This window comes from Engystomops pustulosus, chromosome 4 (assembly GCF_040894005.1).
Source record: "Engystomops pustulosus chromosome 4, aEngPut4.maternal, whole genome shotgun sequence".
Classification (NCBI taxonomy): Eukaryota; Metazoa; Chordata; class Amphibia; order Anura; family Leptodactylidae; genus Engystomops; species Engystomops pustulosus.
In genome coordinates, this window is record NC_092414.1 from 215843856 (window position 1) to 215867363 (window position 23508).

Below are 23508 nucleotides of genomic sequence, written 5' to 3' on the forward strand. Positions count from 1 at the left end.
CCTGCCCTGACCTTTTGCTACATCTCTGATTTTGATCCTGTGCTGCCTGTTCTGACCTCCAGCCTGTCCCCGACTACGAGATTGCCTGCCTTCTGTACCTTCTGTACCTCACCTTGGCTGCCACTATGGACAAGTCACGCCTGTGGAACAACCTGGTGGTACCACTGCGCAGCAAATTCAGCCCACTTTGCGGCGGGCTCTGGTGAAAACCGGGTACCACTTAGACTTCGATCCCCGGTAGTGGCTTGTGTCATCGTCCGCGGTGGTTCAAAGGATCCACTATCTCTGAGCCTGACAATAAATATATATATATGTATATATATATATATATATATATATATATATATATATATTTCACATATAAGTATATAAAAAGTCTGTATATGCCATAAAAAGTGGGCTGGGGGGCACACAAAGCAGAGCAGTGCGGTTATTGTGTGTTGTAGATCATGAAGAGGTGGGTTTTCCACAGTCTAATACATTTTTATTGAGAGTTCCAGAGCTTGGGAGAAGTCTTGGAGATGGTTGTGAGAAGAGTGGTAATAGAGCGAAGTAGAAGGTCAATGTGAGGAACGGAGATGACGATTTTGACTGATTAGAGATATATGGAGAGGACAGGTCGTGTTTGGCTTTGTAAGTCATGGTTAGGATTTTAAATAGAATTTTCTGTGCAATGTGCAACCAGTGGAGAGACGGAGGAGAATCAAGGAGACAGATGGATTAGCCGGGCTGCAGAGAGGAGAAGCAGAGGAGAATCGAGGTAACAGAGGGATTAGCCAGGCAGCAGAGAGGAGAGGCATTAGAGAGGAATATTGCAATCATTCAAGTGGGAGATGAGGTTGTGGACTAGTAATTGTGTAGACTCTGGATTGAGGAAGCGTTGGAGGCAATTGATGTTCTTGAGATGGAGGTGGCAGGTTGTAGTAAGGGCCTGGATGTGAGGCTTAAAGGGTAAGGTAGAGTCAAGGATGACTCCAAGGCAGCGGACTTAAGGGTCCGGGGAGCATGTGGAGCTGAGAATTGTGACTGTTAGGTTAGGTGGGGCCTGCACGTGAGGTTTAAAGGGTAAGGTAGAGTAAAGGATGACTCCAAGGCAGCAGACTTTAAGGACCGTGGAGCATATGGAGAAGTGAATTGTGACTGTTAGGTTAGGTGGGAGTAATGTATTAGGTGGAGGGGAGATGATGATTTCCATTTTGTCCACATTGAGTTTTTAGAACATGGGAAGAGAAGAAGGAGGATTTGGCTGATAGACACTCTGGAATTCTACCTAGGAGAGAGAAGATATTGGGACCAGCTATATAGATCTGTATGTCATCAGCATAGGAAAGTTATTGAAAGCCATGAGACTTAATGAGCCATTCTAGTCCAGAGATGTAGTAGTTCTGTATATATGTTCTAGAAATATTCTATCGAATGTATGTCTTGTTTAATGCTTCCGTATGTCTTGCTCTCCTGCTGGCTCCCTGCACACACTCTTATTTTCTGTGATATTATATAGTCTTCAATATTTTAAAACCCTCAGTCACTGTATTTTGTGACTTTACAGTTTGACAATACATAAAATCCTATCCATCGGGGAGGAGATCACATCTGCTCAATCCACGTAATTATTTTCCTGGGAGCTACTTATCCTGCCATCAATGTCACATACAAATACAGAGCCTCAGCGGCTATTATAATGATATTATAACCAGAATCAATTGGCCATACAGGACCTCGATGGGGCTACTCTCATATCAGTGTTCTCCAGTATATAAGACACTTCTGTCTATAAGAGATTAGATACATATAGTCGATGCAGGAGAATACGGGAGGACCAGGGGGATTGTAAGTAGAAGACTTTCACTCTCAGTAAATCCAACATACAACTACTTACAGACACAAAATGTATAAATGTATATAAACCTACTGTTACTACTCACCCCACATTCACTTCAATCTGTAAAAAGTAAATTATCAAATTTGTAAAAATTTTCTACAAATATGAAATATTCTATCATTGTGCAATATGAAACAATATCTAAAGGTTTTTTTTAGATTTACTTACAATTACATTTTAAAGGTTTATTAATACATATTTTTTATGAATTTCATTACGTATTTGCCTTTCCTTTAACGTAGTGATAGATATAAAATGGAAATAAAATTTGCTTTCCTAAGTTTTATATTACTTTGCTGTAGTGAAGAAAAAAGTAGCAGAATTCATACAATAACAAATACATAAATCCTGTTTATATTTCTAATTGTGATAAATATAATAAACTATTTTAATGATTTATTGTAATAACTTAAGGTATTCATTAAATTGTATAATTTGTATTTCTTTGGAATCGTAGGGAAAAAAAATTATAAACTGATCTCCATTTTTTCATACGATCAAACAGTAAAGTGGGAAAGTATAAAAATAAATATTAGGTTAATAGATGCGCAAATTATGTTTTAGATCCTAAATACAAAAATCGGAAATAAGAAACATAATGTGAAACATAGAATAAAATTAAATTTCACTTTTGGGTGTCTTTATTTTGAATAAGATTCTATAACTTTATTCTTTTTACTGGCCGTGTAAAGAAAAGCATTTTAAAAAATGAATAATTTGGGATAAATGCAAATATTCTGAAAAAAAGTTAAAATACACAAAATATACAGAAATACAAATAGTTTTGCTTTAAATGTACAAATAAATCCTCAGATACACAATATTTAAAATGTATAAATCACTTCAACAGTAAGTTTTACGCTTTTAAGCCATTAAAATATCTGCTCGTCCCAAGGTCACAAGTAGGTGGGTTGGTGTTCACCTTTGAATTTTTCTGGTGCTCTGCTGTTGGATGCCTCTTCCACTCAGGGATGGAGGTAGGGCTTAGCCAGAGCTGAAGAACTTTCCACAAGGAGACAACAAGCAAGAGGCAACAAGGGATTTCTAGACTCTGGACACTTCAACCTTCAGAAGGTGGACTTACTTTATCTCCATCCCTTAACGGTGAATTACTTTCTTGCTTGAGACATGTTGGTTGGTCCTCCCTAACCATGATAGACTACAGCTGAAGTTCAGTCCATATCTCAGTTCCTCTTAGGCCATAATCCTAGGCTTTGGGTGGTTCACCTTAATATCACCCCCACTTCCGAGTTATCTACAGTGCAAAAAACTGGGGTTCTTATTGCAATATCTAACTGCAATATAGTCTGAGTGGTCTTGAGAAGGTTTATCATCATACATGCTCTAAAGTGTCAAATTTAGGGCAGGTGGATGCATCAAGACTGATCCTATCCATGGCTTCCTGTGGCCTCAGTTTACCAATCTACTAGGAAGTTTACCAAACTCATCAACCAGAACTGGATGCTTCCCAGACTCTTCTGTAGCTCCCCTTAAACTGCCTGGTTCGTGTGTTTATTGACCTATGGATCCTGACAAATGCTGGTGGTTCACATGTAACTTGCCTTCATGATATATCATAACATGTATAATGCAACCACATATAAAAGTAATGGTCAATGGTGTCACATAGCTAAAACGTAAGGTCCATATAATGTCTACATTTAAAAGTTTATAGCATCGACGAGTGGTATTATATACAGATAATAACTATGTGCATTTTTTGTTCTCAGCTAAGCCAATGGAGAGCTATCGCAATATGTTTCATGTGTACATAGTCTGTATTGAGATCTTATTCTTGTACCCCATGTCGGTTATCTACTCCGTGGGTCAGATGTGTAAATTGCCACCTTTATCAGACCTGGAAGGGATAAGACAACCTGGAGATGTCATGGTAGGAGTTTTACTCCCTGTTAACACTGACAAGATCTACGAGAAACTGACATATACTACCCGACCATCGAAGACGACCTGCAGACTGTGAGTACCGAAGGTCCTATATAACAATACATTGATATCGAACAAGATTTAGACTGAAAATGACTTGGCTAATTTTCGATGAATTTGCAAAATTATTCCTAAAAATTCAGAGAAATTCATCATTTCTCAAGCCTCTCTAACATTTTTTTTATATTTTGAAAGATTCAGCCTCGAATATTACCACCGGCTCCAGTCATTCCTGTATACAATGGAGGAAATCAACAGAAATCGCAATATTTTGTCAAACATAACAATAGGATTCCAGATGTATGACACATGTAACATACCTCACTATGATTTACAAGGAGCTTTACAGTTCCTGACGGACTCTAGGACCTCTATTACTTGCAAACAATGTAATTCAAGGCCGCTGTTCAATGCTGCTATTGGGGCCACAGTCTCATCAAATTCAATCATTATGGCTCATATTTTGGGTACTTTCATGTATCCACAGGTAAGAAGGAGCTTCAGAAGCTGTATCTACAGCTTGGCATTGTTTATAACACCCATGGGTCCCACTGGGGTCCAGATTCTCCTTTCCAGCACCAGCCTAACCACGGATATGTTCTTTATGGTCCTGTTTGCAAAGGGTAGCCTTCCTTTCGGCTACCAAAAGTAGCCTAGTCAGAAACCTTTCCTCCTTTGCAGAAGGTTTACTTGAATATTGCAGCTTAGATCCAGCATGATTCAATGCCTGACAACCCATAGCATCATTGCAAGTCTGTTAGGAACTTGCTAATTTTAATTAACTTAAAAATGTCGGGATATGGAAAGGGAAGAAGACTTTTGGAGGGACATTGCCGTCACTGATTAAGTTTTGATGCTCCCCTCATAACCTCTTTAATGCTATTTTAGATGTTTCAGATAATGTTGGACTGTTTTTAAACTACAATATGGCTTTAACGTAGAACAAACCATTGTTGCCTGTGAATCCCTGTAAATTGTAGTGGTACAGTCTTCTAGACCTTTCTAGAAAGGAGGTGGGGTTTATTCCATAAACCTTTACCATCACAAGTCAAGCTTAAGAGAGTCGCCAACCAGTTGTATTTTAGTTTTGGCAAGAGACAACAACATTTTATCCCATAGCAATAAGCCCAGGAAGTTCATAGAGATGTAAGATGAGGATAGTAACATCCAGAAGGTTTTATACATCTTTACAGCGTCAGCATGCCCTACACCTTCTCCTTATATCCTACCTAAAGTAATTGTGTTCGGCAAAGGCCAAATTGGCCGAAACTGTGGAACTTTTTGCCAAGTTTCATTAAAAATCACAATTTTGACCATCTTAAAATAGTATTTGAGCTTATTTTCATTTATTGCAGTTGGTATCGTAGCCTTACAGCACCCATACTTCCGATGTGTGGCCACACACTTGTTTTATTGAGGATAGGAACATTTTAAGACCAAAAATGTCATGGGAGAGGATTGTGTCACCATATTACTAATATGTTTGACCAACAAGTGTGGGAAAGATGGCTATTTGTAGCCACAAAGTATCTTGACTCCTTCTAATACCTATTCTAGCAAGGACATACATTACAACACAAGCTGAAAACTCCAGGAGACCAGTCACTTTAACTCCAGTGGCCTGGACCATGGTGGTTTTGGCTGGATGACCAGCCACTGGGATGACCAGAGAGTTGTAGCTATTACTATGAGCTGCCTTTTATCCAGTGAGTATCCAGTTGTCAACACCCATCATTTAGCCCAAAATAATCATCCCCCTTTACTCCAGAATACAGGGACTGAGTGAGATTTGTCCCTAAATCATCCAACGCAACTGCATGGGGCCCCCTTGAATGCAAGTATTTTAACAACCTGTCAGAGGAACAAAAGATTAGTGGGATGAAGACCCCTTAATGCGATGTGTGCCTGCACCAAGCCCCGCGTTCCCCCTTCTCCTCTAGGTCTTGTTCCATCTCACAATAGCGAATACTGAAATTTCAGGTGGTATAAGGAGGGGACAAGGACAAGGAGTGTGGGCAGGCAGCACATTGTTCTACCAAGGGCAAAGTGTAGAATCTGGGAGCCCCAAAACATATTGGGGCAGATTTATCAAGCTGTCTGAAAGTCAGAATATTTCTAGTTGCCCATGGCAACCAATCACAGCTCCCCTTTAAAATATTCATGAGCACTGGTAAAATGAAAGCTGAGCTGTGATTGGTTGCCATGGGCAACTAGAAATATTCTGACTTTCAGACAGCTTGATAAATGATGGGTGCTGGTGGTAAAATAGATCCTGGAAATGTATGTTTTTCAAATAAGTAAATAATTTTTTTTTTAATTGTGCGTTTTTTTCAGATCAGTCCATTTTCCAGTGTTCCCATCTTAAGTAATAGAAAAATGTTTCCATCCTTCTTCAGGACTCTTGCCAGTGACACAGTCCAGTCTAAAGGACTGGTCCAACTGATTTTGAGCTTTGGCTGGACCTGGATTGGTCTTGTGGCTCTTGACAATGATTACGGCCTTCAAGGAATTCAGCCAATAAAAGAAGAGATAGTCAAGGCTGGAGCATGTGTGGCCTTCATCGAATATATTCGACTTGGTCAACCAGATCGGAATGCCCCACGCATAGTGAAGGCCATAAAAGAGTCCACAGCTTCGGTTGTGGTTGTTTTTTCTATTGAAGCTGATTTTGTCCCCATTTTGAATGACATGGTCAAGGAGAAGGTCACAGGGAAAATCTTTATTGCAAATGCTGGTTGGGCCAGGTCAGTGTTATTGTCCCAAAGCCAATATTTTCCTGTATTATCTGGTACTCTTGGGTTTGTCGGTGAAGATTATGTTGTCCCAGGATTAAGTGAGTTCCTAAACAAGATCCATCCATCTACATCTACAACAGCAACATGGACTAAGATGTATTGGGAGAAAGTGTTCTCCTGCCAATTTCTCCCTGAGAACCAAACTGTTTCTTTAGTAAACACAATGAAAGTGTGTACAGGATCAGAACGTGTACAAGATATCAAGAACAATTCCAACTATATCTCTAGCTTGAAGTCTACCTATACTATGTTTGCTGCTGTTCATTTATTGTACACAGCTTTGGAAGATCTGAAAAGCTGCAAAAATGGTGAAGGACCATTTTTCAATGGAACCTGCGGAAACATTTGGAATATTAAACCATGGCAGGTATTTAAATGGGGGGATTAATAATATAAAGTATGTAACTTAGGGTTGCATAAAGATAATGATGGAAGCTATTAAACTTGAGAAATGTGAGCCCAGAAAGAATGACCACAACATGGTGGTGGTAAAGGAGCATTTCCCATTGTTTGCAACTAATAAAAGAATATGCTTGGCTTATAAAATTTGACTATCCCTTTGTATTCTGATTTTGTGCCATATTTGCTATGTCTGCTGTGACCTGGACCTCGGACCTCGCTTTTGTGTCTTGTATTGTGTCCTCACTTTGGCATAGAAAGGGAATGCTGACCAGTTACTGGCCAGTGGTTGGGGTGGATCCAGTAAGTAGGTAGGTGACAGTCTGGGGGGTTTAGTTTTGCTGTCACAGTTTTGTCTGTCCTCCCCAAATCCAGTCCCTCAATTACAATGCCCTTTTTTTCTAATAAAATAGGAGTCACTAATGAGATCACTTAAGATAAATATCATACCCTGCATGTTATGAAATGTAGTTGGGCACCTTTACTTCCAGCTTGCCATCAGGAATTTGGGGTTCCTATGCAGGCACACATTACAGTTTACCATCCTACACATATTTTTTCATACTGCACATAATTTAAATTGTTCTGGACATAAAAAGTCCCACTGAGACTATAATGGGTCTAGGTTTTCATACCCAAGTCATTTTTTTAGAAAAAAACACCAAATGTCCACTAAAACATAAAGGATATACCCTCCAACCCAGGGAAACCATGGGTCCAAATTCTGAAGAAAGACTTCAGTCACGGCACAAGAAAAGGGGCCCGGCTAGGAAGCTCCACTGTTACTACCCTGATGGCAACAACACTCTATTTTTAAGTATGCTTTAACTTTTAAGTGCCCTATAAAACTAAAATTAATAGACAAATATTTACTGTGTATCAGCCCTTACGAGTCTCCTCAGATAGCAAACTTTGTGGGAGATAAGGAACATCAACTTGGAATTCAACTGCCCAGTTAGGGCCGCTGAACAAATATTGGGCACATTTACTAAGAACAGTGCAGTCCGCACTATGTGCAATTTGCCTGTTTATAGTGTAGAGGGCGCCAGATTCAGGATTTATGCCGCACGTTCTTCATGAATCTGGTCCCCTTGCATTGCTCCGACAGAGTGCAACTTTATTTTTGGTGCACTTTTAACATGGGGCGTGCAACACAATTCTGATGAACTTTGCATAATAAATGTGGTGCATGGTCCAACTGAGCACCGAATACATGCGAAAGCAGTTTACACTAAAAATAATGTGCAAAGTTTGCCAGAAAACTTAGCAGATGTGGACCATTGTGTATGAGGTCTACCAGCTCTCCTCAGAAATCATATGTAGAGCCAACTAAGGGTAAGGCAAGTTCAAAATGGCTCCTTTTGTTCTTTTTAGATAAGCTGTTTTCACAGGAGTAAGGACAAGACTCTGTCCTTTAATTGTATACAGGTGTTAGGATGAACAAATTCAGAAGAGATAAAAATTTTAATGTTGCCCACCACTGTCCTCAGCCAGCTTGGGTAAGTTAATATTCAACTGCTGGATTCTTATGTTCTTTGATGAAAAAAGGTTTACCGTTTTGCGCCGAATTGTCCCAGGATTTTGGCACACGCAATCGGATTTTGTCGCATTGGCTTGCACACGTCAGAAATCGGGGGGCGTGGCCATCAGACAACCCGACGGATTCAGACAACGCACGGGATTTAACATTTAGAATTGTGTCACAAGACACGCACTTACAAGCACCGGGAAGAAGAAGGTGAATTCGGGCGGACCTCAGCACAGAAGCGACGGATGCAGAAGCATGGGCGCACGACCTTAGTGAATCGCGGCAGACCCGAATCCACTTCGGACAACGCACCATGGGATCGCAACAGGACCGGGTAAGTAAATCTGCCCCTATATATTCATTATATACAGTCCCCTCAACCCCTTGGATTCCTTATGTACAGCCTAATGTAGCCCCCCCGGCAGCTATGCCCAGGTATGTCCAGTGCTGGCACAGGCCCTGTCAGCAGATTTTGACAAAAAAAACCTAATGAAAAGCTATGAATGCGCAGTTGTAGGAATTCATTGTGATCAGAGGGTGACATCAACCAAAGGGAGGGGGAATGAGGGAGATGCAGGAGACATGGGCGGAGTCACACAGTGACTTGGCCAAATAAGATATACCCTTTATGACGCACTGCTCCATCTTGGTATTCTTACATAATTCATATACTGTGTATAGTAAGCTTAGAAACATTGTTGGCAATTGTTAGCATAGTGCCATGGGAACCTGCTATTAAGTTTATTATTGAAAATTTAGTCACAGGTTCACTTTAAGGGAAATATTTTTGTAGTAACCACCAAAAGTGAATAGGTCACCATTTCAGTATCAAAATCTACATTGTTGATGTACAGTAGTTAGTAATTTCAAAATGGCCCCCACTACAATTGGTCTTTTAACTTGGTATTTTTAAAAACTATCATCTGTACAACGTTGTAACAAAGAAGTGGAGTTTTTCTTGATTTATCGTTCGTAAGTCATCATAAAACAGATTGACAACGGTAAGATGGAGAACAGCTGTGCCATGACTTCTAGAAGCGCCTGATTCACAAATCTCATTTTTTATTTTTTATTTATAGTTGTAATTTTGTGAAGGGGATCTCGAAATGTTCTATGAGTTCTTGACATGCTCATATGGTACCACTATCAGTCCCATGACAATTACCGATTGTACTGACTGCTTGTAGAGTAAATTTGTTTCAGTAAAGATTTCTATCCCTCTTTAGCTCACCTACTATATGCGGAGGTCCCAGCCCAACATTAAAGTGGAAAATCAAAAATATTTTGATGAGAACGGAGATCCACCTGGAGTTTATGCCATTATCAACTGGCAGCTGAAGCCTGATGGGACCTTGACGCACGTTAAGATAGGCAACTATAATAAAACAGCCCCTCCTCATCGGACTCTGACCATTAACTCAAGTCTCATCATGTGGAATTTGGGGAGCAAACAGGTGGGAGGAAAAAAAAGATAACAGTTATAATAAATAATAGAGAAATATAGTAACCAGGAAAGAAGGTGGATGAGAAGAAGAAAAGCAACAGAAGAAAATGAGAGGGTATCCTTAAGTGTCTCCTAAAGTAACCAGGGATGCACTGTTGACCAGGGTGTTCAAGTAGGTATGGGATATCTCTAATAATCCTATGCTGCAGGCTCCTTTGTCCTAATTCTCTTATTAATTGGAGAAGGAGTAGAGAAGTAGAGAAGACAGATATGGAGACAACCCATTGTGCAAGGGTAATGCACCATTTTCTGCATAAGCTGAGTGGGGTTGGCGATTCTTCTACATAAGTTACCCATTTGCTTTTACTGCCTTAATAGTAATCACTGAATGTTCATCAAGGGATTCAGCAGTCCTGCTACTTACTTTAGTGCTGTTTGCAAACTCTTGTGGATCTATGTGTACATGTCTGAGCATTGATAAAGAGGAGGGGTAGAAATAGGAGAGATATAAGCCCTTCCCTGCTCCCAGTGTCTGTCAGTGAGCGTGTGACTGTGAGAGAAAGAGTCACAGTGGCTGATGGCATTTGGACGAATTGAAGAAATGAGAAACAGCAAGTTCTGTATATATGCAGAGAGTAGCATGTAGTGAAGGCAGGCAAATACAGGCGAATACACAAACATGCAGAGACCTGTGTAATGGAAGAGATTTGTTGCAGCCAGAATAAGTGGCCAACCCCTTTAAGGTTAGATTTGTACTTTATTGGTATCTTAATTTATAAATTGTTTGATTTATAGATGCCTCTTTTAAGGCATCTTAAAATCATACTTTTTTTTTTTATATTTCCAGGTCCCATCTTCAAGTTGTAGTGACAGCTGTGCCATGGGATTCAGGAAAGCCTCCCTACAAGGGAAACCTACATGTTGCTATGCCTGTGTGCCATGTCTACAAGGAGAGATCTCAAATCAGACAGGTGATACTCCACAGCATTATATGCATATATCAAGTACCAAAAAGAGAATGGAGACATATGCTCCCGCACACCAGGGCAAAGAGCTCTGTGGAAGTGGGACGGGCAGAAGGCTGGCCAAGACCCGGAACTCCCCAGACCAATATATTTACTATAATGTCCACTGATAAGCTGGCAGAGACTATATCTAAAAGCTCCGCCAGGTCAGACCTGATCTAAACAAGTCGGACCTGGCCAAGCTGGGTCACAATTAGAGATGAGCGAACACACTCGTCCGAGCTTGATGCTCGTTTGAGCATTAGCGTACTCGTAACTGCTCGTTGCTCGGACGAATACTTTGCCAGCTCGAGAAAGTCTCCCGCCGTTTTGATTTTGGCGGCCAGAAACAGAGCCAATCACAAGCCAGGAGACTCTGCACTCCACCCAGCATGACGTGGTACCCTTACACGTCGATAGCAGTGGTTGGCTGGCCTGATCAGGTGACCCTGGAATAGACTAGCCCCTGCCTGCGCTGCTCGCATCATTCTCTGTCTGGATGCCATTAGGGAGAGAGCTGCTGCAGGGATAGCGTTAGGGTGTTATATTAGCTTACTGTTAGGCAGGAGTGATTCTACAAGAACCCAACAGCCCTTGTTAGGGCTAGAATAGAGTTATATTTTATTTTATTTTGTTTGCTTGTGGCTGGCCTTGCTGGCACTAGTAGTGCAGCTAGTACCATATTGTGACGAATTTGCAGGGAGACTTGGGAATGTTCTATTTAGCTCTTAGTGAAACACACATCTCAAACACCTAAGTGGGACAATTTATTAGGGGTTTGATTGAATTAGGCACAGTCTGACGATTTTTTTTTTTTTTCAAAACTTAATGTGACTTAAAATCCAGTTGCGTGCTGTCAGTGTAGGCTAGAAACTAGGCATACAAGAACCCAACCGGCTTTCTTAGGGCTACAATAGCGTCATATATATATTTTGTTGATTTGCTTGTGGCTGGCCTTGCTGGCACTAGTAGTGCAGCTAGTACCTTATTGTGACGAATTTGCAGGGAGACTTGCGAACGTTCTATTTAGCTATTAGTGACACACATATCCATCTCAAACACCTAAGTGGGACAATTTATTAGGGGTTTGATTGAATTAGGCACAGTCTGCCTTTTTTTTTTTTCAAAACTTAAAGTGACAGGCACACCACAAAATCCAGTTGTGTGCTGTCAGTGTAGGTTAGAAACTAGGCATACAAGAACCCAACCGGCTTTCTTAGGGCTACAATAGCGTTATATATATATATATATATTTTTTTTTTATTTGCATGTGGCTGGCCTTGCTGGCACTAGTAGTGCAGCTAGTACCATATTGTAATGAATTTGCAGGGAGACTTGCGAACGTTCTATTTAGCTTTTAGTGACACACATATCCATCTCAAACATCTAAGTGGGACAATTTATTAGGGGTTTGATTGAATTAGGCACAGTCTGCTTTTTCTATTTTTTTTTTTACTTTTCTTTTTTTTTTAACTCAAAGTCATCAGGCACAGCACAAAATCCAGTTGTGTGCTGTCAGTGTAGGCTAGAAACTAGCCATACGAGAACCCAACAGGCCTTCTTAGGGCTACAATAGCGTTATATATTTAATTTTTTGTTGATTTGCTTGTGGCTGGCCTTGCTGGCTCTAGTAGTGCAGCTGGTACCATATTGTGACGAATTTGCAGGGAGTCTTGCGAACGTTCTGTTTAGCTCTTAGTGACACACATAACCATCTCAAACACCTAAGTGGGACAATTTATTAGGGGTTTGATTGAATTAGGCATAGTCTGCTTTTTCTGCTTTTTCTGTGCATGATGACTAAAAGTCATCAGGCACAGCACAAAATCCTGTTGTGTGCTGTCAGTGTAGGTTAGAAACTAGCCATAGCAATAGGATAGCATAATTTTCTTTAAAAAAAAACACACAAAAAAACACAAAAAAAATCTACAGTTTACACTTTAATTTTGAAAATGTTGAACCCGAGGGCTAGGGGTAGAGGACGAGGGTGTGGGCGTCCAACTACTGCAGGGGTCAGAGGTCGTGGTCATGGGCGAGGTGAGACACCACCTGCTGATGAAGGAGCAGGGGAGCAAGGGAGCTACACTCCCTAGGTTCATGTCTCAAGTTACTGGGACCCGAGGTAGAGCACTGTTGAGGCCAGAACAGTGCGAACAGGTGATGTCGTGGATTGCGGACAATGCTTCTAGCCATTTGTCCACCAGTCACTCTTCCACACAGTCCACCCATGTCACCGAAATCAGCACTCCTCCACCTCAGCCTCCTTCCCCCCAGTCTGCCCCCTCCCAGAAAAATTTGGCATTTGAACCGGCATACTCTGAGGAACTGTTTTCTGGACCCTTCCCAGAGTCACAAACCACTTGTTCGGTTGCTGCTGAGCTTTTTTCCGATGCCCAGGTTTTCCACCGGTCGCAGTCTGTGGGTGATGATGACATTGTTGGCGTAGTGAAAGAATTGTGTAAAGAGGTGTTAGACGATGAGGAGACATGGTTGTCAGACAGTGGTGAAGTTGTTGTTCGGGCAGGAAGTCCGAGGGGGGAGCAGACTGAGGGATCGGAGGATGATGAGGTGACAGACCCAAGCTGGGTTGATAGGCCGGGTGAACACAGTGCTTCTGAGACGGAGGCGAGTCCTCGACGAGAACAGGTTGGAAGAGGCAGTGGCCAGAGCTGGTGCATCAGCGCCAAATGTTCCACGTAGTGAAGCTCCCGTGGCGAGGGCTAGATTTTCGGAAGTCTGGCGGTTCTTTAAAGAAACACCGGATGACTGCCGGACTGTGGTGTGCAACCTGTGCCACACCAGGATCAGCAGGGGTTCCACCACTACCAGCTTAACCACCACCAGTATGCTTAGGCATATGAATGCTAAACACCCTACTCAATGGAACCAAGGACGTTCACCTCCGGCCGGGCACACCACTGCTCCTTCCCCTGTGTCATCTGCTGCCTCTGCTAGTCAGCCCCCTGCCCAGGACCCCGGCCCAAACACCTCCCGTGCGAAAACCACACATTCGCCTCCACAGCATCCACCAATGTCTCCATGCGCAGCTTTCAGCTCTCCATACCCCAGACGCTAGAGCGCAAGAGGAAGTACACTGCAACCCACCCACACGCCCAAGCCCTCAACATCCACATCTCCAAACTACTTAGCCTGGAGATGCTGCCCTATAGGCTGGTAGAGACCGAGCCTTTCGCAACCTCATGGCGGCGGCCGCCCCTCGGTATTCGGTCCCCATCCGCCACTACTTTTCCCGATGTGCCGTCCCAGCCCTGCACCAGCACGTGTCCGACAACATCATCCGTGCCCTGACCAACGCCGTTTCTGACAAGGTCCACCTGACCACGGACACGTGGACGAGTGCTGCCGGGCAGGGCCACTATGTATCGCTGACGGCACATTGGGTTAATTTGGTGGAGGCTGGGACCGAGTCTGACCCTGGGGCTGCTCATATACTGCTGACGCCGAGGATTGCGGGGCCTACCTCGGTCCAGGTCTCTTAGGCCTACTATGCCTCCTCCTCCTCCCACCCCTCCTCCACCTCCGAATTACCATCCGTGGGCATGGCGCCATCAGTCGGTAGCTCTAGGCACAGCAGCAGTGCCGTCAATAAGCGACAGCAGGCAGTGCTCAAACTGCTGAGCCTAGGCGATAAAAGGCACACCAAGAGCTATTACAGGGCATCACGGCGCAGACTGATCTGTGGCTGGCACCGCTGAACCTGAAGCCAGGCATGGTTGTGTGTGATAACGGCCGTAACCTGGTGGCGTCACTGCAACTCGGCAGACTGACACATGTGCCATGCCTGGCCCATGTGTTAAATCTCATAGTTCAGTGGTTCCTCAAGACATACCCCAATCTGTCTGATTTGCTCACAAAGGTGCGCCGCCTCTGTGCGCATTTCAGGAAGTCTAGCACAGATGCTGCCACTCTCAGGGCAGCGCAGCGCCGCCTCCAACTGCCCGCTCACCGACTGTTGTGCGACGTGCCCACGAGGGGGAATTCAACATTAACCATGTTATCCGGAGTTTACCAGCAGAGCAGAGCAATTGTAGACTGCCAGATGTCAACTTCCACCAGAACTGGTAGTCAGGTCAGTTAGCTTCCTCAAGTCTACAATGAGGAGTGGACGTGGATGTCTGATATCTGTCAGGTGCTGAGTAACTTTGAGGAGTCAACACAGATGGTCAGTGGCGATGCCGCCATCATCAGCCTCACCATCCCGTTGCTTGGCCTGTTGAAAAACTCTCTGGTCAGCATGAAGTTAGAAGGTTTGCGCTCGTCACAAGAGACGGGGGAAGAAGATTCCCTTGTTGATAGCCAAAGCACCCTCAGGCCTGTTTCTCAGCACATATCGGAGGAGGTGGAGGAGGATGAGGAGGATGAGGAGGAAGAGGAGGAGAATGTTGGCGAGACAGAAGAGGGGAACATTGTTCAGTCCTTCACTGTTCAGCATGTATGGGCAGAAGAAGAGGAGTTGGAGGAGTTGGAGGAGTTGGAGGAGGAGGAAATGGACAGTCAGGCCAGTGAGGGGAGTGAATTCTTGCGCGTTGGGACTCTGGCGCATATGGCAGATTTCATTTTCAGCTGCCTATCCCGTGACCCTCGCGTTCAAAGAATTTATTCCAGCACCGTTTACTGGGTATTCACTATCCTGGACCCACGGTACAAGCAAAATCTTTCCACTCTCATCCCTGGAGAGGAAAGGAATGTGAGAATGCATGAATACCAGCAGGCCCTGGTGCACAAGCTGAAACAGTATTTCCCTTCTGACAGCGCTAGCGGCCGAGGGCGTACTTTTGCGGGACAAGTAGCGAGGGAGAGTAGGCAAGCAGGCAGCTTGTCCAGCACTGGCAGGGGTACGTTTTACAAGGCCTTTGCCAGTTTTATGTCACCCCAGCAAGACACTGTCACCTGTCCCCAGTCTCGGCAGAGTAGGGCTGATCTTTACAGAAAGATGGTGAGGGAGTACGTAGCTGACCATACCATCGTCCTAAATGATCACACAGCTCCCTACAACTACTGGGTTTCAAAGCTGGACATGGCACGAACTGGCGCTGTACGCCTTGGAGGTTCTTGCCTGCCCTGCCGCTAGCATGTTGTCTAAGCGGGTTTTTAGTGCAGCTGGTGGCATCATCACCGATAAGCGTACACACCTGTCGACTGACAGCGCTGACAGGCTGACGCTTATCAAGATGAATAAAGCCTGGATTTCTCAGGATTTCCATTCTCCACCAGGTGAAAGAAGCTCAACCTGAATAATGTATGCACTCCTCCTCCTCATTGTCCTCCTCTTTGTACACTAAAGCAGAGGAAACTGGCTATTTTTTGCCAGGGCCAACTGGCTCTAGCTATAGCACTCTATGAATTTAATTTTTCTGGAGGGCCACCTACCCAGTCCTCTGTTTTAAACAATTTTTGGGAGAGCCACATACAGGCACTCAATCTATTTAATTTTTCTGGAGGACCACCTACCTGCTCCTCTGGTTTGAAAACTTTTTTGGACTGCCACATACAGGCACTATCCAAATTTAATTGTCTCCATAGCAGCCTCCACACATCGTCTTTATAGCTGCCTCCACACGTTTTCTCCATTGCTACCTCCACACATCATCTCCATAGCTGCCTCCCAAAGTCGTCCATATAGCTGCCTCCACACATCGTCCCCTTAGCAAACGAGCTGTGTCAGGGAGAATTTTGGGTTGTTTTCATGGCTTCCACATCAAACTTGTTAACTTTGTCGCCACCCTGCTGTGTTATCCACAAAATATACTGGCAAACTTTTATCATTTACCGATATTATTTCAGCGCTTTTTGCACATCTGTTTACATTCCCCTCACCCACCATAACCAAAACTTATAAGAACACTACTACACTTGATCTTATACAAAATGTTCTTAGAAGTGCTGTTTGTAGCCCCCGCCTGCTTTGAAAATTATAATTTTTTCAAAGTAAACGCTTCTGGCCCCCAGGCCCATTTTGGGTGGGGAGGAGCCGAGAGACAGGCAAAAGCTCGCCTGGCAGCGGACCGCCAGCTCCTTCCCAAGATCCAACTAACATAGTTTTAACTTCAGCACCTTTAATCTACTACTACTTTTCTGCCTCCATACATCGTCCCCTTATCAAACGAACTGTGTCAGGCAGAATTTTCGGGTGTTTCACCAAATACATAATGGAACTTGGCCCATCTGTCGCCGCCATGCTGGAGACCTGAAGTTGCAATCATAGCAGTGCAATATGGATGCCCCATACTGTCACTCTTAATCATGGAACCATTTCCGAAAAAACAATTAAAAATAGAACCGCTATGCTATTCCATTATTCCCAGATGAAATATTCAAACGACCCTGCCTGCTTTGAAAATTATAATCTTTTCAAATTAAACGCTTCTGGCCCCCAGGCCCATTTTGGGTGGGGAGGAGCCGAGAGACAGGGGCTTGGACAGGCGAAAGCTCGCCTGGCAGCGGACCGCCAGCTCCATCCCAAGATTAGGCAGCCTCAGAGGCATCCATGCATACTGCCCCTGCTGTTTCCTGTCCATTTCGCCTCCACGATCCTCCACAGCGTCCACCAATGTCTCCATGCGCAACATTCAACTGTCTATACCCCAGACGCTGGAGCGCGAGAGGATATACAGCACATCATCCCCTTATCAAACGAGCTGTGTCAGGCAGAATTTTCAGGTGTTTCACCAGATACATAATGGAACTCGGCGCATCTGTCACCGCCATGCTGGAGACCTGAAGTTTCAATCATAGAAGCAATATGGATGCCCCATACTGTCACTCTTAATCATGGAAGTCGTCTCCATGGCTGCCTCCACATGTCGTCCCCTTATCAAACAAGCTGTGTCAGGCTCATTTTTCTGGTGTTTCACCAGATACGTTATGGAACTTGGTCACTATGTCGCCACCATGCTGTATTATCGACTAAATATACCGTCAACCTTTTGTTCACATAGGAAATCATTTCAGCGCTTCTTGCTCACCTCCTTTGGTTCCTCTCTGCCACCCATTGGTTTGAAGCCTGAGTCCATTTAGGGTATGTCGCCATGACACTCTCTAGCCTGCTGCTGATGCCGCTGTCTCTGCATGCTGTCCCCTATAGTGTCAGGGTCAATTATTGGATGTTTTAGATGCTAGCGTCATTCGGTCACTCTGTCATCGCCATGCTGTTGCCCATAATTTTGGCATAATGGTGCGATTAAGCAGCCTCAGAGGCATCCATGTATGCTGCCCCTGCTGTTTCTTGTCCATTTCCGTGGTGTTTCCATCATTTTCTGAGGTTTCCAGGTGTTTGGCCAAGCTTCCCTGTGCAGACCCTTGGTCCACTTGAAAAATGTTCGAGTCTCCCATTGACTTCAATGGGGTTCGTTATTCGAGACGAGCACTCGAGCATCGGGAAAAATTTGTCTCGAATAACGAGCACCCGAGCATTTTAGTGCTCGCTCATCTCTAGTCACAATCTACTAAACGGCAGGAGCCTAGAACATTATGTACCAGCAGGGGGGAAGGAGTGGTGGTTAAGACTGGTGCCCTCAACTTAACCTCACCTATTTACTTAAAAAATATAGGAATTTAAATCCTCTAAAGGCATATATTGAGATTTTTTATTGGATTTTTGTAAGAATAATCCTCAAGTACATTAGTGTTGGGCTCAGGTGGTCAAGGATAGGTAGCAGGATATAAATTGAAGACATATCATCACTTTTGTCAGGTAGAGACCTGTGCATGCTGCTGCAAAATCTGAAAGAGCTGCTTGAGATCCCACAGATCTCAATAATATCAAATAAAAGGTTAAGTATAACTTTGGAGGTCTGATGGGCACTTTTCTTCCAGAAAAACTTGCCAGAAAATCAATACCCTGACATTTTTAGTAACACAATAACATGTGTGATTTCAGATCAGAAAAGTTTCGATATTTTTGTGGGATTGGTATCTAGCGCTCCCATTTCACAATTTTGCTGTAAATTCTCTTGATACCTAAATCTATGCAAGACTTTATTAGTTTATAAAGAATCATGGCAACAAACTAAATAATTTTCTATCTATAGATTCGTTGACCTGCTTCAGATGTCCATGGGACCAATGGCCGAATCCTGAAAAGTCCAAATGTCTTCAAAAGCCAATTGAGTTCTTGTCTTATGAAGATTCATTAGGAGGCTCCTTAGCCGCAGCCAGCATAATTTCCTCAATTGTACCAGCCCTGATCTTGGGACTTTTTGTCCTCCATAACAACACACCTATTGTGAAGGCCAGCAGTTATTCGCTAAGTTGTCTTCTGCTGAAGTCCTTAAGCTTCTGCTTTTTCTGCTCACTAGGATTTATTGGTTATCCTGATCATGATAGATGTCTCCTACGGCAGGTGTCCTTTGGTCTGGTCTTCACTCTCTGTGTTGCATGTATATTGGCTAAGACCATCATGGTGGTTTTTGCTTTCATGGCCACTAGACCAGGAAGTGGTCTAAGAAAATGGACGACTCTAAGAGTCTCCTACACAATTATTTTAATCTGTTTCCTTCTACAGTTAACATTATGCATCACTTGGATGTCAGTGGCTCCTCCATTACCACAATACAACTTGGAAGTGAAACCAGATCTCATCATTGTTGATTGTAACAATGAGACAACCATTGCCTTTTGGGCCATGCTTGGTTATCTTTTTCTTCTGGCCACTATAAGCTTTTTAGTGGCCTTCTTGGCTCGAAAACTCCCAGACAGTTTCAATGAAGCCCAGTTTATTACATTTAGTATGTTGGCTTTTCTTAGTGTCTGGGTATCTTTTATTCCAGCCTCTCTCAGTGCTCAGGGTAAATATACAGTGGCCATGGAGGTATTTGCTATCCTGGCATCTAGTTGGGCAGTGTTGGCCTGTATGTTTTTTCCTAAATGTTATATTTTACTGTTCAGACCGGAGATGAACTCGAAAGAAAATCTCATGATGAGAAATAAGAACGAAAGTGCAAGTAGATATTAGACAGAATAAACCTCAACAAATATGGCCTAAGAATATTCTGACATTTAGACAGCTTGATAAATGTGCCCCATTAGCTTTACCTTTGAATCCAGGAAAGCTGCTATTTTTTGGATAAATATATATATTATACACATATAAATATATAAAAAGTCTGTATATGTCATAAAAAGTGTGCTGGGGGAGCACATGTGTTTGGAATGTTTTATTAGTTTTATGGTATTATGTTTTTTATTGAAAGTTGTTTGTTATTTGTAGAGCACCATTAATTATAAGGTGCTGTACAATCAATAAGAAAATCACATACATTACTTTAAGATAAGAACAAATGCAAATTCAAAAACTACAGAAATGTGGGAACAAGTGGAAGGAGGACCCTGGCTGTGAGGGCTCACAATCTATATGGGGAGGGGGGGGGGTCGGAGACACGAAGCAGAGCAGTGCGGTTATTGTGTGTTGTAGATCACAAAGTGACGGGTTTTCCACAGTCTAACACACTTTTATTGAGAGTTCCAGAGCTTGGGAGAAGTCCTGGAGATGGTTGTGAGAAGAGTGGATGGTAATAGAGAGAAGTAGAAGGTCCGTGTGAGGAACGGAGAGGAGAATTGAGGAGACAGATGGATTAGCCAGGAATGGATAGGAGAGGCGTTAGAGAAGAATATTGCAATCATTCAAGTGGGAGATGAGGTTGTGGACTAGTAATTGTGTAGACTCTGGATTGAGGAAGGGTTGGAGGCAATTGATGTTCTTGAGATGGAGGCGGTTGTTAGTGAGGCTTTAAGGGTCAGGTATGACAAGGATGACTCCAAGGCAGCGGACTTAAGGGACCGGGGAGCATGTGGAGCTGAGAATTGTGACTGTTAGGTTAGGTGGGGCCTGCACGTAAAGGGTAAGGTAGAGTCAATGATGACTTCAAGGCAGCAGACTTTAAGGACCGTGGAGCATGTGGAGCTGTGAATTGTAACTGTTAGGTAGGGCCTGGATTTGAGGTTTAAAGGGTAAGGTAGAGTCAAGGATGACTCCAAGGCAGAGGACTTAAGGGACCTGGGAGCATGTGGATCTGTGAATTGTGACTGTTAGGTTAGGTGGGAGGGATGTATTAGGTGGAGGGAAGATGATGAGTTCCATTTTGTCCACATTGAATTTTAGAATGTGGGGAGAGAAGAAGGAGGATATGGCTTATAGATACTCTAGAATTCTACCTAGAAGAGAGGAGATACTGGGACCAGCTATATAGATCTGTATGTCATCAGCATTGGAGAGTTATTGAAACTTAATGAGCCATTCTAGTCCAGAGGTGTAGAAGTTCTGTATATATGTTCTAGAAATATTATATAGAATATATGTCTTGTTTAATGCTTCCGTATGCCTTGCTCTAACTGCACACACTCTTATTTTTTATGATATTATATAGTTTTCAATATTTTAAAACCATCAGTCACTGTATTTTGTGGCTTTACAGCTTGATAATACATAAAATCCTATCCATCGGGGAGGAGATCACATCTGCTCAATCCACGTAATTATTTTCCTGGGAGCTACTTATCCTGCCATCAATGTCACATACAAATACAGAGCCTCAGCGGCTATTATAATGATATTATAACCAGAATAAATTGGCCCTACAGGACCTCGATGGGGCTACTCTCATATCTGTGTCCTCCAGTATATAAGACACTTATTAGATACATATAGTAGATACAGGAGAATAGGGGAGGACCAGGGATATTGTAAGTAGAAGACTTTCACTCTCAGTAAGTCCATCATACAACTACTTATAGACACAAAATGTATGACTGTAAATGTAATTACTCAAACTTAAAAATTTCTACAAATATAAAATTTTCTATCATTGTACAATTGAAACAATATCTAATGGTTTAATTTATATTTACTTACAATTACATTTTAAATGTTTATTATTACATAATTTTTATGAATTTCATTCTGTATTTGCATTTCCTTTAATCTAGTGAAAGATAAGAAATGAAAATAACATTTTTATTTCCTAGGTTTTATATTACTTTGCTGTAGTGAAGAAAAAAGTAGCAGAATTAGTACAATAACAAATGCATAATTCATGTTTAGATTTCTATTTGTGATAAATATAATAAACCATTTTAATGATTTTTTTGTAATAACTTAAGGTATTCATTAAAATGCATAATTTGTATTTCTTTAAAATCGTGGGGAAAAAAAATTATAAACTGATGTTCCTTTTTTCATACGAACAGTATAGTGAGAAAGTTAAAAAAAAAAATATTAGGTTAATAGATGCTTAAATTATGTTTTAGGTCCTAAATACAAAAGAATAAAAAATGAATCATTTGGGATAAATACAATTTTTTTTAAAAAAAGCTAAAATACACAAAATATACAGAAATATAAATAGTTTTGCTTTAAATGTACAAATAAATACTCAGATACACAACATTTAAAATGTATAAATCACTTCTATAGTAGGTTTTACGCTTTTAAGGCATTCAAATATCTGCTCATCCCAAGGTCACAAGTAGGTTTTTGGTGTTAAGAAGACGTTACTCAGCATTATCCTACCTCCCAATATACACTTAACAAAAATGTATAAAAAGTATATACAAATGGTGTGTTAGTGGAGGTGCTATCGGTAAAGTGCAGGGGTCCGACCTGTACCAAACAAATATGCTTGGTATTTATTTTAAGGTTTTTGGTATACACCTTTGAATTTTCTGGTGCTCTGGTGTTGGATGCTTCTTCACTCAGGGATGGAGGTAGGGCTTAGCCAGAACTGAAGAACTTTCCACAAGGAAGACATCAAGCAAGAGGCAGGGATTTCTATACTCTGGACACTTCAACCTTCAGAAGGTGGACTTAATTTATCTCCATCCATTAATGGTGAATTGTTTTCTCACTTGAGACATGTTGGTTGGTCTTCTCTAATCATGATAGACTACAGCTGAAGTTCATTCCTTATGTCAGTTCCTCTTAGGCCATAATCCTAGGCTTTGGGTGGTTCACCTTAATATCACCCCCACTTCCTAGTTATCTACAGTGCAATAAACCGGGGTTCATCTTGCAATATCTAACTGCAATATTTAGTAGTCTGAGTGGTCTTGAAAAGGTTTCTCATCATACATGCTCCAAAGTGTCAAATTTAGGCCATGTAGATGCATCAAGACTGATCTTATCCATGGCTTCCTGTGGCCTCAGTTTACCAATCTTCTAGGAAGTTTACCAAACCCATCAACCAGAACTGGATGCTTCCCAGACTCTTCTGTAGCTCCCCTTCAACTGCCTGGTTCATGTGTTTATTGACCTATGGATAGATCCACCTGACAACTTTTGGTGGTGCACATGTAAATTGCCTTCATGATATATCATAACATGTATAATGCAACCACATGTAAAAGTAATGGTCAATGGTGTCACGTAGCTAAAACGTAAGGTCCATATAATGTCTACATTTTAAAAGTTTATAGCATCGACGGGTGGTATAATATACAGATAATAATTATGTAAATTTTTTGTTCTCAGCTAAGCCAATGGAGAGCTATCGCAATAT

At 42.3% G+C, this 23508-nt stretch overlaps 1 protein-coding gene across 1 annotated transcript; it reads left to right on the top strand.

Moving 5' to 3' along the window:
* The first annotated feature begins 3686 nt into the window (after positions 1 to 3686).
* Positions 3687 to 19970, top strand: LOC140128595 (extracellular calcium-sensing receptor-like). The gene is made up of 6 exons (XM_072150294.1): positions 3687 to 3859; positions 4022 to 4313; positions 6161 to 6988; positions 9775 to 10002; positions 10840 to 10963; positions 19048 to 19970. Exons 1-6 carry the CDS (start codon positions 3687 to 3689, stop codon positions 19968 to 19970), a joined length of 2568 nt encoding a protein of 855 aa, XP_072006395.1.
* The last annotated feature ends 3538 nt before the right edge of the window (positions 19971 to 23508 follow it).

Excerpts from the sequence above, each read along its gene's own strand:
- LOC140128595 (XM_072150294.1), top strand. The coding sequence starts at position 3,687 with ATGTCGGTTATCTACTCCGTGGGTCAGATGTGTAAATTGCCACCTTTA. Across the intron at positions 3,860-4,021 it reads TCGAAGACGACCTGCAGACT|ATTCAGCCTCGAATATTACC; the intron begins GTGAGTACCGAA and ends ATATTTTGAAAG. Across the intron at positions 10,003-10,839 it reads GGAATTTGGGGAGCAAACAG|GTCCCATCTTCAAGTTGTAG; the intron begins GTGGGAGGAAAA and ends TTATATTTCCAG.